The following is a 16,440-nucleotide window of genomic DNA, read 5'->3' as shown; positions in this document are numbered from 1 at the left end:
ATTTGTGCATTGGGCTGCTGCCTATAACCCACACTGGAGTCTTCGACAGCTGAAGCCGGAGATATTCCGTTTTTTTAAATACAAATGCACATCATGGGATTTGGGATGTGAGGCGAGGTGTCATTGCAGACTGGATCAATGCTGTGCTGAAGGAAAATGCGGATACAGTTATTTTTCCTGTGGATTCTGCACTTCATGGATCTTGCAAGAGGCGCAGACAACACAAATATTCTGCGATACAGACGTAAGTAGTCAAGCATGTCTTGTCATTTCCACTTCTTCAATACTACTCTTTGATATGGCTCTTATTAAATGTGCCTTAACTTGCCACAAGTTTTTCTTCGAAGATGGTAAAGAGTAGACACAACATGTGGAGACAATACGTGTGTTTTCAGGGAACAGTATGGTCAGATTTCCATTTCTTTTTACCCACTTTCACACTACAGATTTCAGAGCTTGGCTTTGTTTAATAACAGCCAAGTTGCCTTTAGAATTTCACCCTGTAAATGAGTCACAAAGTTATTTCATAGAAGAAGAATATACAACTCACTGTTACTCAGTGTTATTCTAGTCATTCCTTCATGTCCTCATCTGCTATAACAGGTAGCTCTTCAGTGGCCAGACTGTGTCCGGCAGGTTGTGCATCGTGCTCGGCCCTGAATGGCTGCCTGTCCTGTAAACCTCGCCTCTTCTTCCACCTGGAGCTGGACGGGATGAGGCAGAGGGGCACCTGTCTGTCCTCCTGCCCCAGGGGTCACTACGACAAGCGCTCGCCACAATTTAACACATGCACCAGTAAGTACCCATGGATGCATGTCGGAGTGGTGGAAAGGGCTGTGATAGATGGTTTTGATGCTGATTAGTCGTGTGCTGAACTTATTAAGAAGAGATGAACTGTCTTAACTCACCTGGGTTAAAACCCTGTGTGAAGTTTGCGATACCTTCAGTTTGTGCTCAGGAAAGGAAACTAAGATCTCCATCTTTTTTCAGTGGTCGCTGCTCTAACCGAGGTTCACTCCATTGCAGGGTGCCGAGAGGACTGCGCTTTCTGTTTCAGTGAAACCTTCTGCACTCGCTGTCATCCGGACCACTTCCTTTTCCGAGGAAAATGTGGAAATAGCTGTCCGAATGGGCTGACTGCAAACACAGCCCTGCGAGAGTGCACAGGTGAGACACTGCCACTGTCGCATGTTATTCAGTGTATCACCCAAATCAGGGAACTACAGCCCATTGTATGATGTTTGTGTCCCTCTGTCTCCAGAGTGCCCTGCGGGCTGTGAGGTGTGTGTGAAGATAAACGAGTGTGTGAGGTGTCAAGCTGATTTATACTTTCTCCACGGGCAGTGCCACCATAACTGCCCCAGTGGATCAGAGCCCGATGTGCAGCTCATGCAGTGCACCCCTCAAGGTGAGAGTGTGGTCTTCCATTTTCTATCTCCTCCTGCCACTTAGTGTTATATTAATCTTTGGTATCTCCTCTAGTACAATTTGGGGTTGGGGAATGGACAAAGTGGGGTCCGTGTATTCAGAAAAAGAGCCTGCGGGCCAATAGGAGGGGAGAGGAAACACGCACCCGACAACTACCGCGGTCCACATGTGTCGGGGACCGATGTCCACATGTGTCTGAGATCAGGAAGTGTGTCATCAAAAAGAGACCAAGTGGACTGTCATGACATGAGGCAGAGAATGTATCAATAATTTGTTAAAATTCCAGAGATATTTACCTGTTTATTGCACATTTCTTTTTGGATTGAAATGTAAATATGGAATGTTATTGTCAATTGTAAAAAAGTAAAATTGCATTTGAGTGTGAGTTAACAAAAGGATGGATGGATTTGCTGATGTTCCTGCCATTGCAGCCATGTGCTTGAGTGATACCGGTGGTGGCTATTTTTTGACTCATTCTCACTGTTTTCTTGCTTGCAATAAAATGTTGAAGAAAATATTTTTGGGTCCTTAGCTCTTCATGACCAAACTGGACTAGAATATCTACAAATATATCCAGTACAGGCCAAGAATACATGGGTGCATGTATAAATATACATGCAAAATAAATATATATAGAATTTGCATAAATCTCAAATATTTTTGGTAGGGGTCATTTGATTTTGATAATATGTATGTGGGTGTATATAAACAGAATGCAAATAAATTGGTGAGATGACTTCAAGACTTTATTTGTCATGTGCACAACAATTAAATACATCAGTTGCTGGTAATGGAATTCTTGGGTCACATGCTCCCTCTGACCATGCTCAAATAATATGCACTGTATAAATAAATAATACAGTGCATAAAATGTTATAAAGCTACGGTCATCATAAAATCTACACCTAAAATATAAATGATGAACTATAATAAAAATATATTTTCCTGGGTAGAATGAATGAATGAGAATGGAAGTAATACTGATTAGTGGTAGTTTGAATCTTAGAAGATACACATTGAACGAAGTCATAGGCGGTGTCAGCTTCTTCCTTTAACGTTTTCACTTTTTCGCAAACTAGTGAAACTTCCTTCTCTGTCATTGAGCGTCTATCATCGCTGTAATATTTTAGATCTACAGAACATGTGGACGGGCACTGTGAGCAGGAGCGAGGCCCATCCAGGCGCACTGAGATCAGCTGGGCTCGGCCATAACTGAGGATCAGAGCTCCAGCTGCGACGCGGTCAGTCACAACCTGGCGGACACAACAACTCTGGATCTAAACATAAATCTCTCCGGCTGCAGTTCAGCTAAGGAAACGTCTCGAAGGTAACGTGTGCTCATATGAGATTAACGTAGCCAGCAAACGCTCTGAAAGCTAACAGGCTAGCTCAACATGCTACTGCTAGACTAGGTGTTGTTAGCTTATCGTGAGGTGAATGCTCGACCTTCGCTGTGAAGTGTGTTAGCTCTAATGTTACTTCACAACAAACAGAGCAGCTTCTAGCATCAGTGTATGACATGTGAATTTAAATAACAGCTATAGCAGCCAGTAAGGTAGCTAGTCAGCTAACGTTAGCTTAGCAATAAGCCAGCTGCGTGTGTATCATTTACTCTGTCAAACCTAGGAGGGGGGGGAGGGGGGGGGGGGTATTATTATGGTATTTTCTGGACCCAACTGTTTGTTTATGTCAGACACTTGATCCTGACTCGTAACTGTCATTTGTTACTGATGTAAATAGTGCTATTGGATGTTAGCATAATAACACGATGTAGTTCTCTTTGTGGGCACATGAGGGCGTTTCTCCAGAAACTGTCAACAGAGCAGCGCATGTCCAGTGCGATCAGGGCCAGAGACACACTCGTGTTTATTGACACTCCGTTTAATATGTTCAACAGCACAGCAGCCAATCGGACGGGTTGTGACAGTCGTGTTTCTCTGCTGCATGACAGGCTGTGGAGAGATGGACCGCCCAGTGAACGTCCAGGCTCCTACCAAGCTCATAGAGGAAGTGGGAGACACTTGTGCCCCTGACTCCTCCAACACCACCACCACCAACCCGGAGTGCTCCATCTGCCTGCAGAGCTGCGTCCACCCTGTGCGCCTCCCCTGCTGCCACGTCTTCTGCTTCCTGTGTGTGAAAGGTGCGTCCTGGCACAGCAAGCGTTGTGCTCTCTGCCGACAGGAAGTGCCCGAGGACTTCCTGGAGCGGCCAGTTCTCCTCTCGCCTGAAGAACTGAAAGAGGCAGCTTCAGGGGTGAGCCGAAGTGGCGGCACAGGGGGCGGTTCCCGTGGAGACTCTGCATGGTACTATGAAGGGCGCAACGGCTGGTGGCAGTACGATGAGAGGACCACCCGCGAGCTGGAGGAGGCCTTTTCCAGGGGCAAGAAGAGCACAGAGATGCTGATTGCAGGGTTTCTGTATGTGGCCGACCTGGAGAACATGGTGCAGTATCGCCGCAATGAGCACGGTCGCAGGCGCAAGATAAAGCGGGACGCTGTAGATATCCCCAAGAAGGGTGTGGCAGGACTGAGGTTAGACCCTGATCCTCCAGCCACCCCTGCTTCACCCATTGTCCCGCCAGCTGCAATAGAACGCGTCAGCTCGGCCGATGGATCAGACACTGCAGGACAATCACAGCCTCCATCCTTTGGCATTTTGTCTCTCCCCCCTGTTAGACCTCCGACCCTCCTGGGGCGCCACCTCACAAGTCCTTTCTCTCCCTCACTCTCAGCCATTGAAGACTCTCTCTCCCAGCTCCTAATAAGCGAGCCAGAGGGGGAAGAGGTGGAAGGAGACGATGAGCTCCAGACGTACGAGTATGCATCTGGCAACAGCGAGAGTGACGAAGAAACGGAGAGCGAGAGAGGGAGAGCAGCTTCGGTTCCACGGCGAAGACTTAGACAAAGGCCGCTAAGAGAGGACCAGCCAGCCAGAATGCCTCCCCGGGGCGGACCCTCCAACTCCGCTCCCAGCCTCCGCTCACGTAGTCCCGATGGACAGTGCACTGTGACAGAGGTGTGACTGCCACTGAACAATGGCGTCTGTCCTCCGGATAACAGACCTTAAACTAATCAGTTCAGCAAAAAAATCTATTATGCATCTTTTAAAGGTCCTTTGGAATGAAAAATCCATCATTGTAGTAGTGTTTCTGTCATTTGAGCTGTTTTCAGACATCCGGGTAAAACCCAGAGAATTGATTACGGAGTTTACTCAGTTTGCCTTTCACACATGTGCAACACAGACACGTTCACAACAGCAACAAATCCACTAACTGCACAGTCCACAGTGCATATCTGAAACCTGTGGTTGTCTTTGTCATGCTCCAAAAACAGTTACTCTATTACAGCCATTTCATTGGACCTTTAACACAACATTTCACTTTTTTGTTTAAGACTTCTAAAACTAGTTTTGGGCAGCACTCTGATACATGTAGAGATATCAGGCTTCCCTCTCTGCAACAGTCTTGTTAACAGGCTAAAAGGGCTGTGAGAAACTCTATCACCTTTTTGACGGGTGTCAAAACAAACTACCACCCGTCACTGCGTTAATGTCAGTGTGTGACAGCGCAATACAACAAAACTAGTCCCTCTGTGTTCTCTGTGCTCCCCTTACCTCCTGTTTGATTTTCTGTGTGGAGTGATAATATAAGAGTTTCACTGTAGCACCGTATGTACCACTTACAGATGGTAGAACAGATTTCCTGCTTTACTGATTTTGGTTTATTGAAGTAATGAAGTTTTGATTAGGATCCAATGATTAACTATTTAAAATGGAATGTGTGTGTGTATGTGTGTGTGTTTGTCTTTGAGTTCTCTTACTTTTAGTGTACAAGTCTTGTTTGAATAGTAACTTGTGTGTTTTCTGTTGGTGTGACTGGTGTTGGGTGCTCAAAGGCTACTGGCAGAACCACTGGAAATATTCAGCTCTATATATGTAGAGGGACACATTTGGATCTCTATGTCTACTCTCAATAGGGCCACTATCAACGCACTGACACTGACATGTACTTTGGAAGAGCTCGAGCTGTCCTCGCAGGCTCTGTTTTCTTCTCCTTCTGCTCTAGCTGCTATTATTTTAACTGTGAACTCGTCATAGTCGGTGTCTTACTGTCTGAATGACCTTAAACGGTCTTCTGTCTGTGTGCTGTTGCCCCTGTGGTGTTTCTGTCAGCGTATTAAAAGTGTTATGATTTGAAAACACAAATTGTCTGTCTGTTTAAATTGAGGAATACACAGTGGATTGTGTTACAATGTGGGTTGAGATTTCACTCTAAATGCAGTGTTCCTTCAGAGTCCACAGGATGTCGCTGTTGCACCAATTAAGTAGCCCTCTTTGAGACCAATGCAAACAGAACAAACAAACTGATAGTTGATATGTTGTTGGTAGTAAGACATGTCATTTGTGCGGACATAGTACTTAAGAATAAATGTTTAAAGTGGTTAATTTAAGGAAAGGTTTTTGCCGAAAGATTAGCAAGAACCTCTCAGCAAGATATCAAAATGTCAAAAAAAGTATAATTACATTTGACTTAAAATTCCCTTCTATCTGCAGTTGTAGATGATTCAACACAAAGAAATGTGAAATCTATAGAACTTCAATGACAACTAAGAGTCAAAAGGAATGTCTATGGTTTTGAGACTTGACAATTGTTTGTTTTACATTGATTTACTATACATCCTGTATCATATCATTCTATTTTTTCCGTTCGATCATACTATTGAATATTCATGTTAACTAAAGAAGATCCTTGCAGACAGTTGCGTTTATGAATCTCTTTGGGTTCTAAACAAATGTCTTGGGTGTGACATCAGAAACTGAATTAGAAAGCCAGTGTCTCCCTTATTCTACATTAAATTATTTTAACTTACTAATGCAGTTTTGTAGACATGTACAGAGAAAGCGGTTAGTTCTCTAAACTAATTTATCTTTCAACAACATGAGCACTAACTTTTTTACTCACCCCCTCTTTCATAAAGCAGTTGCTATTCTTACTGCCTTGTGGTTTATCTTATTCAACATTGAGGGACTGTGGGACTTTGGCCACTTGCTACACAGTGAGTGTTGCAGATTGAAATAAACGGGTTTGTGTAAAGCTGAGATGTTGCTCAAAACAAGATGAGTTCCACCGAAGCAGCTGAGCAGCAGCGTTTGCCAGCTAAAGAAAACCACAGGCTCCTTGTGTGTAATCTCACCGTGACTTGAATTAGAAACAAGGTTTAATGAGCCAGTCTTTGGCCGGTTTCTTTACAGAGCGTCAATAGAACTGTGCACACTGTAATTTCAACGATCAGGCGGCCTTAATGTAGACTGACAAAATGTGTCTCTGCTTTTAAATACTTTTGGAGTACTTAGAATGTTTGACATATATAAACTGCATATATACAGAATATGCCTCCACACCAGTGACAGCTGTAGCTAGAAGCATTATGTTTTCAGTTTGTTGGCCTCATTAACACAATATCTCAGCAACACCTCGTAGGAATCCCTGCCATTTTTGGCAGAAACATTTACTTGGACTCAAAGAAGAAATTAGTCACCGATCTCACAAAACGTCCTGTCTCAAGATTGCTTTGAATAATGTCTTCAATTTTGGTACAAAGGTTCACATGGACGAACCGATTTTATTTTGGTGGTCAAAGGTCACAGGCCAAGATCACTGTGAACTAACGTTTGGTGAATGAGATCCACGAGGGATACCTGGAGGGAATTTCATCACCATTGGCATTAACATTCAGTTGTTAGACTAAATTATTACCTGATTAAAAAGCAGAGGGACCACATACCTCCGCAGAGGCCAAACAGTGTCAAGGCCTCTTCCCAGGCCCAGTCCCCATACCTCAAATTTGATGGAAATCAGTTTAGTAGTTTTGGGATAATCTTACTAACAAGTAAAGCTACTTTGCTGGTTGGTGGAGACAGACAACTACGGGGAAGAATTATAGTTAATGGTGACTTAATTACCTTTAATTTATTTTCCACTATTTGTTCACATTATTTTATCTCACCCCTTGTGCACCAGTCAGAGCATCATACATCACCTGTGTTTTCTTTTTCCGTTATGAACGGATTGCATGCTGGACTTAATACAGATATATCAGTAATATGCATGACCTTAGCTGGCCTGTTATTCGCCCTGATGGACAGACTTCTATGCCATGGAAACAGGGACTGTATTTAGATTGAATAAATATGTGTAGGGCAGCATTTCGTGAGAGACGGGCAGGGACATGAGACGTGTGGTGACAGTGTGAAGATGAGCAGATATTGCAGATTAGATGCTGTCGACGAAGGACCAATGACACTGATTCTTTAAGTTAAAAGTGGAGAGAAAGTGCGTGTGTGTGTGTGTGTCTTGTGTGCATGATTCAGAGGCCATGAGTACTTGTGGGTCCTGGCATCCATATGATAGGGGCCAGACATAGTTTCCTTGCTGAACTCGCAGACAGACAGGCAGACAGCTCTTCTATACGTTTTCAAACGCATAGCTTCACTTTAACTCTCTCATACGCGGTCAAATGCCTGCTGCGGCTCAACTCTTCACACTACAGGAAATACACACGCTGTCTACAATCACTCCATGAATAGTCCTGTCGTGCCCACGTCTCTCTCCACCCCGAGGTCCACAGTAGAGCATTGTTGTTGTGTGGATTACGTTTGACCTTGTTATCGTTGGGCTAGGTCGACTGGTGGTCAGCCTCAAGTGTATGTTTACTTACAAAACTGCAATTTTAAAATGGCCTAATTAAAAAGAATGTGCAGTGACATATATACGTAAAACAGTCCAGTCGCTGTAATGATATCAAAATCATAAACAGAAGAATATAGGCTGTGCATGCCTTGCGCACTATGTAATTTCTAATCATAATGCTGATATTCACAGACGGTGTATCTCACTCATACAGGAGCCAGGAATGACCTCACTCCTACTGTAACCATCGTCGACCATTAGAGCCTATCAGGTGTCGCGCCTCTCTAATCCAGCTGCTACTGCACCGTTCATAAAAGCCAGGCGCCACGTCGTTAATATGATGACTAAAATCATAAAGTTGATATTGTCGGTATTCTCCGTTTCTAATCGCAGTATCGTGTGACCGCACAGTGTATAGATAACTGTTCTGCTGCAGGAACCTCAGAGCTGTCTGCACTGTATCAGATACAGATATAGTGTGAGGTGTTTGGGTGGGTCATTCATGCAAGTGTCATTTTCCACCAAATCATGTTACGGGGGATGATTTACTGTTGGTATATTGAAATTATTTGTTTCATAATTTTGTGCATTTGAATAAGTGGTGGATATGAATGTATGCACCGGTAATTTTTCAATATTAAGGGTACTGTATGAGAGAGGACCATATGTACTAAGAAATATTTCCCAACACATGTTGTGCAAATTACAGCATGCAAGGTAGAATCGTGGATGTTATGAGAAGTCCAGCTTTGAAATTTCCTTTTGGTTGGCACAGTTTTTAAACTTTGAAAAGAGGGGGGCACTTTTTTAGCCATTGTGCTAAGTTCAGCTAATCACCTATCAGCTGTCTTCATTTTGAACTCTGCCAGGGTCAAGTTTTCCTCTCAGTTTGTATGTTAGTTAGTTTGTTTATAAGCAGGATTCCGCAAAAACTTTGGACCAGATTACACAAAAAATTGACATATTGGCATAATCAGGGAAGATCAGAGGGCGGATGATTTTTTTGCACTTTATTAAACATTGTGTGATTGGGCGTTTTGCAACATCTTCCTTATTTTCTCAGAGAATAACTAAAATTCAGGCCTGTTTAGGTCACTTATATTTTTGAGTGTGTGTCATTTGGTGCAGAGCAAAAAAAATCAACAGATTGAGGGAATTTAAATATGGTTTCATAAGTGGATTGTAAAGACATCAAAGCCCTACCTTCTCAGCAAAGCAAGACGTCAACACCAATCTGCAGCAATATCTGAAGAGGAAAAGCACTCTTCTGTAAAGACCGTAATCTGAGCATAAGAGTATTTTAATCACTTTAAAGACGTGATGACAACAGCTTTCAGAACTTAATCCTTCTTCACAGAGACTTGAAAGTGGAACCTTAACCCAGGTTCTCATTCCAGCCTGTAGATCCCTCCTGTATAGTGGAGCTACTCTAGAAACTATTTATAATTGTAGAACTGGTGTATGTGGTTATCCCAGCCTACCACAGTGAAAGAAACCTGTTTAATCCAGCTTCAATTTACCTTTAATTGGATATTTTAAGGGTTTTGAGTCCACAAAACACAGGGGTTTCAGGGGTAAACAGCGTTGCAGCCAAATCCAATACAGTTGAGGTAAATGGCGACCACTTCTTCAAACGTAAAACAACAACAGAAAAAACCCCATTAAATGTCTCCATACAACAGTATGAACTGCAAGGATTCTGATGATCCTCTCACTTTTTGTCTAGCGCCATCATCAGGACATAATTAGAAATGCTTTGGTTCAGCCTCCACTGTACTTCATTTTTAATAGCTTATGTTTGCACGCTAACACTACACTATTGAGCATGGTAGACATTACTGCACGCCGGCCTGCTCGTGTTAGCATTGTAGCCGCCACCATGACTGTCGACTCTTTTAGCCTTGTTGTTGAATGCAACATTATTCCTCTAAGCTGTGCGTGTGTGGGCCACGGGCCAATGGGTCTGCCGCGTAGTCGCTCCCAGCTTACTGCTCCACTGATTCCAAATTAAAGTCGTTCGTCGCAAGATAAATAGACCACTATAGTCCCCTCTGCCGGGCAACACCAGCTAATCCCACGAGAACACCCCTCGCTTGTTTTGAAAGGGGAGCCTCACGGGTTGTCTTTCAAAGGGGAAATATTTGGGCCCCGTTCTATTTTAATGGAGAGGTCTGGAATTCTCAAGAACCCTTTAGGGTCGTCCCGGCTGTCCTTGATGGTCCTACTTGTCTTGTACCGCCACACTCATCATCCGGCATTTGAGCTGGCCTTTTCAATGGACGAACGCAGACACAGTGACAGTTCAAACAGGTGGAGGAAGAAAGAGTGAGCCGGATTGTGACCTTGTGACACCGCCTCCGGTCCGACAGATGGGGACGTTTGGTACTCTGTGTATAAAGTGGGTGAAAAAACGGACGTGCGGAGTGCTGGCATTTAAAACCACACACTGGGGCCGACAGTTGAATTAATATTTGAAATTGTCAAACTCTCAGGTGATGAACAACAGCTTGGAAATCGTTAAAATGTTATTGATATGGGTGTTTAACGGTAGGATCAGCAGCTACTGAATTTGACAGGAAGCTAACTTTCATAAACCTTATTTCAAATGTTACATATCATGTGACATCTAAGGCAGGACACAATTGTTGTTGTTCCTTTAGGTGTTCTTTGTCTGCACCCAAGTTGTGTCCTAAGCTGTTCCAAGAACATTTATCACCAACACATCATGACAGGTGTCTGTCTTTCCAGCTTTATAAAACCGTGCACTCACATGTCCGGTGCAGGTGGATGCCAGGGGGGAAGAAGAAGAAAAATGCAAACACTGTAGAACTCGAAAGTACACGAACATGCATGATCTTTGAGACATGCAAACATCTTCGGTGTGTTAAGTTTTAACGACAGAAATGGTTTGTACGTAATGCAAAGGCAAGGCCTGACAGAAGCATGTAAACAACTCAGTTTCAGGTCGTTTGCTCCCTTTTATGTTTAACCTTTTGAACAGGGTGGTCCTCTATCCACAGTTTAATGACACGCGCGTACATACGCACACATACGACTGGTTGTTAACTATCTATTTTCAGTCTGTTGCTGCAGCAACTGACACATGCTGAGGATTTCAGCGTGGACCTCCAATGAATGAGAGGCTTGTCAGGGCAGAGAAGCAGCAGCACAGGGGCAGAGGGCACAGGGGCAGGGGCAGGGGACAGGTGGGTGTGGGTGAGAAGAGGCAGGAAGGAGCGTGAGATTCACACGCGCCTCGGACGGCAGAGAAGACGTTATGTCAGCCACCAGAGGCTCGTTCAGACTAATGTAACACTCATTCTCACACATGTATAGAAGAGACAGGATATCCAGTCTGCCTAGTAACTAGGCCAGAGAGTCTGTCTGTGCCTTTGAACTTTCAATATTCAGAGCCAAATAAAGCGAGCTAGGACCTATATCCAGATGTATGATATCATGCCTCAGAAAAAAGTTATTGTATTGGGCACTGATAAGATAATACTCATCACATAATGTACTTAAAAAATACTGTTTTTATTCACATAAAAACATAAAGCATCTTGCCCCTCCAGTGTAGTAACATTAATATATTTGATTCATTTGTTATTTTATATTTATATGTATTAGTTATATCAAAAGTAAAACTTATTAAAAGCACACCTATAGCTACAGAAGCCTATGAAGACCACTTTTGCAATGATTCATTTAATACAGTTACCAGTTAATCAGTATCTAGTTACAGACTTTCAAATGGTAACTGATCTCGTCCGAGGATATTACATGTTCTATCGGTCTTGATTTGGACTAAACTCAGAAAACCCAAAGTTATGTAGCAGATCAGTCTGATCACCTCAGTTTTACAACAAACATCTCCCAAATATTAATTAATGTACAGAAACTTAAATGTGTATGGTAGTACTTATATGAAATCCCCTTGTAATGCTGCATTACCGTCATATATTTAAAGGTTCATTACAAGCCTCACATCAGCCTGACCTATTCTAGATGGAGATATTAGTCAGTTTAACACAATTTTAAATTAACAATCTGAATTACAATAAGGAATGCCCAAATTCTGTCACTGCCTCCTGAGTGCTTGCATCAACTAACATCATCCAAAATCAACCACATGTAGCACTTTGGTTATTTTTGTTTGTTGGATTTATATGTTGAATATCAATATTATTGGTCTTTGCCGATTTCATGTGAAACACGTGCACAGGATGGCAGCACACTGCCATTCACATCTATACATACGTGCACACACATACTCAAGCCCTCCCTTTTATAACTCATCTAAATATCATAAACCTTGGCCCGATCAAAAGCGTTCGAGCAGATGCTGCCTGTACCCAGATGTCATGAATAAGTCCGCAGCAGGGTGCACTGTGTACAGATCGGGGAGAATTGTCGTGCAGTAGAGCTGTGCAGCACTGGCATTCAAGACCATAAAATAAAAGTTGTGCAACTCCCTGGAAGTCTCTCCTGCTGACGCTTAAACTATTTTTTGTTGGGTGTTACCTCCTTCGGGGTTGAAGTGGCTGCGATAACTTGGCCTGCTGACGTCACGGGAGCCATGGCTACAGTTCAGCTGTCTGTTCTTGTGTTCTCTTTCTTTCGCTCTCTGTCATATGTCTGTCGCTGCTCTCATGAATAGCCCGTCCAGTGCAGGACATGCTGTGCCAAGCTCTGCCACACACTGTGTCGGAGTGTCCACAGCCAAGCAGGGGAGTAGTGGAAAGGGAAACATCACAGAACTGGTCAAAATCATTTTCACACTTTACACCGTGGTTCTCTTGTGGAGGAGTCGGATCATACAAAAGGCCGCTAATCAAGAGTAAACAGAAGGCCTGATGAGGACAGAGGAGTGATGGCCAACAGGATGCCTTGTAAATATACTCACACGCACCCTAAGGAGGTGCCAACCTGTAAGATGGGCTCTCATTTACACACACACACACACACACACACACACACACACACACACACACACACACACACACACCTTTGAATCAGATTAACACTTACACTAAAATAACTACAATATATACACCAAGGCCCAACAGTCTCCTTACATTCTATCAAGTCACAACAATTTGCACTCATCCATAATGTTTTTCACCAAAATCTATGAATTATTCCCTAGGTAGTGGTGAAGAGGTAAAAATGTCAAAAACACCCAATCCTCATGGTTAAAGAAAGTCAAACCCAAAATTCCTGGATCTACCCCCTGATCCGGATGTGCACCAATATATCATTTGTTTTCCCCTGACCCATACCTCATCCTTCCACCAAGTTTTGTGGTGATAGTCTAGTAGTTTTGCATAATGCTTGCTGACAAATAAACAAAATAACCAACCAAAAAATGGACAGAGGCATTACCTCCATGGTGGAGGTAAAAAAGCAAGTGGTCTGATAACATAAATAAATGATTTTGATGGCTTAAACATCATCAAAACGTAGACTTCGTCTCAGGCCCCATCCCTCCACATAATTAAAAAGTACAAGAAAGTGTGCAGAAGCTTTTATTTCTCGTAATCCGACCGACAAATAGACAGAAATATGTGAAAACATAACCTCCTTCACGGCTATTACAATGAAGCAGATGGGAGCAAATAAAATCATTAATTGATATTACCTATTTAATATCTGATTTTGGAGGCAGAAGCAAGACAAAATAAACAACTAGAGAGGAACCAACACCCCCTCCTCCTCCTCCTCCCACTCTTTTTTTATATCCCTAAAGACAGCAGGCTAAGATTTCTGGCACCAAAACACACGTCACGCTTTCTATTTCTGTCTGATGTGCAACATAGCACTAAGAGGTTGGGTGACAGGGATGAGGCATCATGGGGCCGAGGGACTTCCGCACGCCCGCCCAGCCTTAACATGACTTTTCACACCTTAGTTACCTCTGCCAGGAGACAGTGTGTGTGTTTATTAGTGGCACAGCATGCACATTTGCATCTGTGCATATGTGTGCTCGTATAACTGACATTTATATTTCCTTGTACATGTGTGAATTGAAAGAGTGTGAGCATGTGTTCCGGCCCCTTTCCACGGAACAGGAGGTGTCAGGGAAGCCAGAGGTCGTCGGTGCAGTCTTATATGAGGCGAGAAACACAGAGCATGAAAAGTGATCCCTCGTGATTCAAAATCACTGTCTGTGCCACACACTGGATATCCTGGTAACGACGGGTAGCATACCTTCTCCTGTACCAACACGGTGCTGTGCACTTAACAGCATATTAGGTGTGACAAATGTTTAGTTAGAAATAGTCTTTATTCTACAGAATTCAAGTGCTTTATAACGTAAACGCATAAAAAATCTCTGTATGAAGAGGACAATCTGTAGAGGACACATTTTATCATGCAGTTCCTCAAGTGATGTTTGAAGCAGATGATGTGTAGAAGTTTGCGCACACTTAACCCCTTTGCAAAGGCAACACAACTTGAGCCGCCACTGCTCCGGCATGCAGGGAGTTGCTGGTGTCAAATATCCATAGGGACGACCTGCAGTAAATCATCAACACCCAGGAGCACGGGCCATCATCAGTAGAGCAGCACAATGCAATGTTCCAATGGAGAGAAGACAGAGTCTTTAATTCGAAGCACTTTCATATTTATTACCAAGAAAACAAAAAACATTAAAGGCATATCCGTATTTCACAGCTGGTATTTGAACATCTTAAATATATTACTTTGACAATATGATACAGTAAAACACACTGTAGTTGACAGTTAGCAGGTTTGCTGCTTGGAACACAGTTGCCAATTAACCCACTCCTACTCTTGGCCATGTTGAATTTGATTCATCGAGGCAACAATGAGAATTAAACACATGAGCATGCACCCTCAATCTAGGGGAGCATGCTAAATCTCTTTGTACAGAAAACACCTTAAACGCAATACAAAAACGATGAGGAGAGAGGGATCAGTCGACTAATGTTAGGCACAGAAGAAGCAAAAAGCCACAGCAACACTGGAGCATGTCGCGGATGTGTTTCAATCCTCGTAACGCAGCATAGAGGTGAAATGAAGCACTTCGCCGCCACTCTCTCGTAAAAGCACTTTACCAGAGCAAGTCCTCGCTATTTACAAAGAGCGTGTTGGTTGAGGGGTTTTCCTGGGGAGGGTTCAAGCTTTACTGAGATGGAAAGCTATCACATGATGACAGTCTCAGTCTGACGGGAGTAGGAGAGAGCAGGTCGATGCTTCAGGCCTGGGCTTGGGGTTCTGGTCATTGGGCTTGGGGGGCGATACACTGGGCCTGATGGGGCGGTGATTAAGGCGGGTGGGGCGCGGCTGGCCCATCTGGACGGAGGCCGCTGGTTGGCTGGCCGTGCAGGACGAGAGAAGCACCTCGAGTTTTCTGCAGACGACTCGGCTGGATTTACCTGGACAGAAACATGTAATTTAATGGCTACTTCGATAACGTTTGGGGTCAAGGAGAGGTTGGATTTAATCCAATGGTGAGGCAGAAAAGAACCTACCTGCTGCTCCTGTCTGCTGTGAGCTGTGTAACTTGTTCTGTGACTGGAGCTGAACTCATGTTGGATGTCCAGCATGTCCAGCAGCTCCATGAGTCCTTCATCCCTCACTCGGCCACAACCTGGAAACTCCTGTCCCGCTAACCCACCCCTCTGAATCCTCTGAGGTCCAGAGGAAGAACTTGACACCCTGTGGTCCATTTTGGGCTCCACATGTTGGGGCGCAGGCTTCCTTCCTCCATCTCGTTCTGCCCCACTGTTCGTCCTGGGTCTAATCTTTGGGCTCCCCGCCACCTGTGATCTCCTGTGGGACGGCTGAGGACTGGGATGAGATCCTTTAGAAGTGCCGTAGCCTCCCCTCTGATCTTTATGGTTATGTCTTCCAGAATCTGACACTAACCCCCGTTCTTGGCTCGGCTCTAAATCTGCTGTCAGCACATCAGAATCCGCTTGGCATTTGTGGGCAGGCATACGCACGGGCGCCCTGCCGGCGACTGCAGCGGCTCCCTGAGCTCTGCGCTGACAGACGGGGGTGGGGCACTTTGGCTCCAGTCCCTGTTGGGTCACCACCCCTGATTCGGTGAGAGTTTTGCCCTCGTTTTCCTGCAGCATGGCTCCAAACTTCCTGAGAACAGAGGGGCTGCCGCACTTTCTGTCTCCCAGGACGCCCGGACCGAAGCACTTCCTGTCCAGAGCTGGGGATTCGACAGTCTTAAGTGGGAGCTGGGAGCGCGATTGTGCAGCAGGGGCATCCCTTTGTCCCAGAGGAGGCTTGGCACCTGTGTTTTCCTTGTTGGGGGAACTCTCTCTGCGAGGGTAGCCCTTCAGGCG

The 16,440-nt window shown here is 44.2% G+C and overlaps 2 protein-coding genes across 3 annotated transcripts; both read left to right on the top strand.

Moving 5' to 3' along the window:
* The first annotated feature begins 156 nt into the window (after window positions 1-156).
* LOC133024895 (R-spondin-3-like) lies at window positions 157-1,673 on the top strand. The gene is made up of 5 exons (XM_061092057.1): window positions 157-244; window positions 604-795; window positions 1,027-1,167; window positions 1,262-1,408; window positions 1,483-1,673. Exons 1-5 carry the CDS (start codon window positions 157-159, stop codon window positions 1,671-1,673), a joined length of 759 nt encoding a protein of 252 aa, XP_060948040.1.
* A 966-nt stretch (window positions 1,674-2,639) lies between these two features.
* LOC133024332 (E3 ubiquitin-protein ligase rnf146-like) lies at window positions 2,640-5,634 on the top strand. Of its 2 annotated transcripts, none has more exons than XM_061091400.1 (2): window positions 2,640-2,755; window positions 3,380-5,634. In XM_061091400.1, exon 2 carries the CDS (start codon window positions 3,391-3,393, stop codon window positions 4,450-4,452), a length of 1,062 nt encoding a protein of 353 aa, XP_060947383.1. In that variant the 5' UTR covers window positions 2,640-2,755; window positions 3,380-3,390; the 3' UTR covers window positions 4,453-5,634. The 2 variants fall into 2 exon arrangements, with proteins under 2 accessions (XP_060947383.1, XP_060947381.1); XM_061091398.1 differs by having other exon boundaries at window positions 3,326-5,634.
* Window positions 5,635-16,440: the final 10,806 nt, after the last annotated feature.

The sequence above is a fragment of the Limanda limanda genome, chromosome 18 (assembly GCF_963576545.1).
Source record: "Limanda limanda chromosome 18, fLimLim1.1, whole genome shotgun sequence".
NCBI lineage: Eukaryota > Metazoa > Chordata > Actinopteri > Pleuronectiformes > Pleuronectidae > Limanda > Limanda limanda.
This window is presented reverse-complemented; position numbering and strand designations above follow the sequence as displayed.

Excerpts from the sequence above, each read along its gene's own strand:
- LOC133024895 (XM_061092057.1), top strand. The coding sequence starts at position 157 with ATGCGGATACAGTTATTTTTCCTGTGGATTCTGCACTTCATGGATCTT. Across the intron at positions 796-1,026 it reads ACAATTTAACACATGCACCA|GGTGCCGAGAGGACTGCGCT; the intron begins GTAAGTACCCAT and ends ACTCCATTGCAG. Across the intron at positions 1,168-1,261 it reads AGCCCTGCGAGAGTGCACAG|AGTGCCCTGCGGGCTGTGAG; the intron begins GTGAGACACTGC and ends CTCTGTCTCCAG.
- LOC133024332 (XM_061091398.1), top strand. The coding sequence starts at position 3,373 with ATGACAGGCTGTGGAGAGATGGACCGCCCAGTGAACGTCCAGGCTCCT.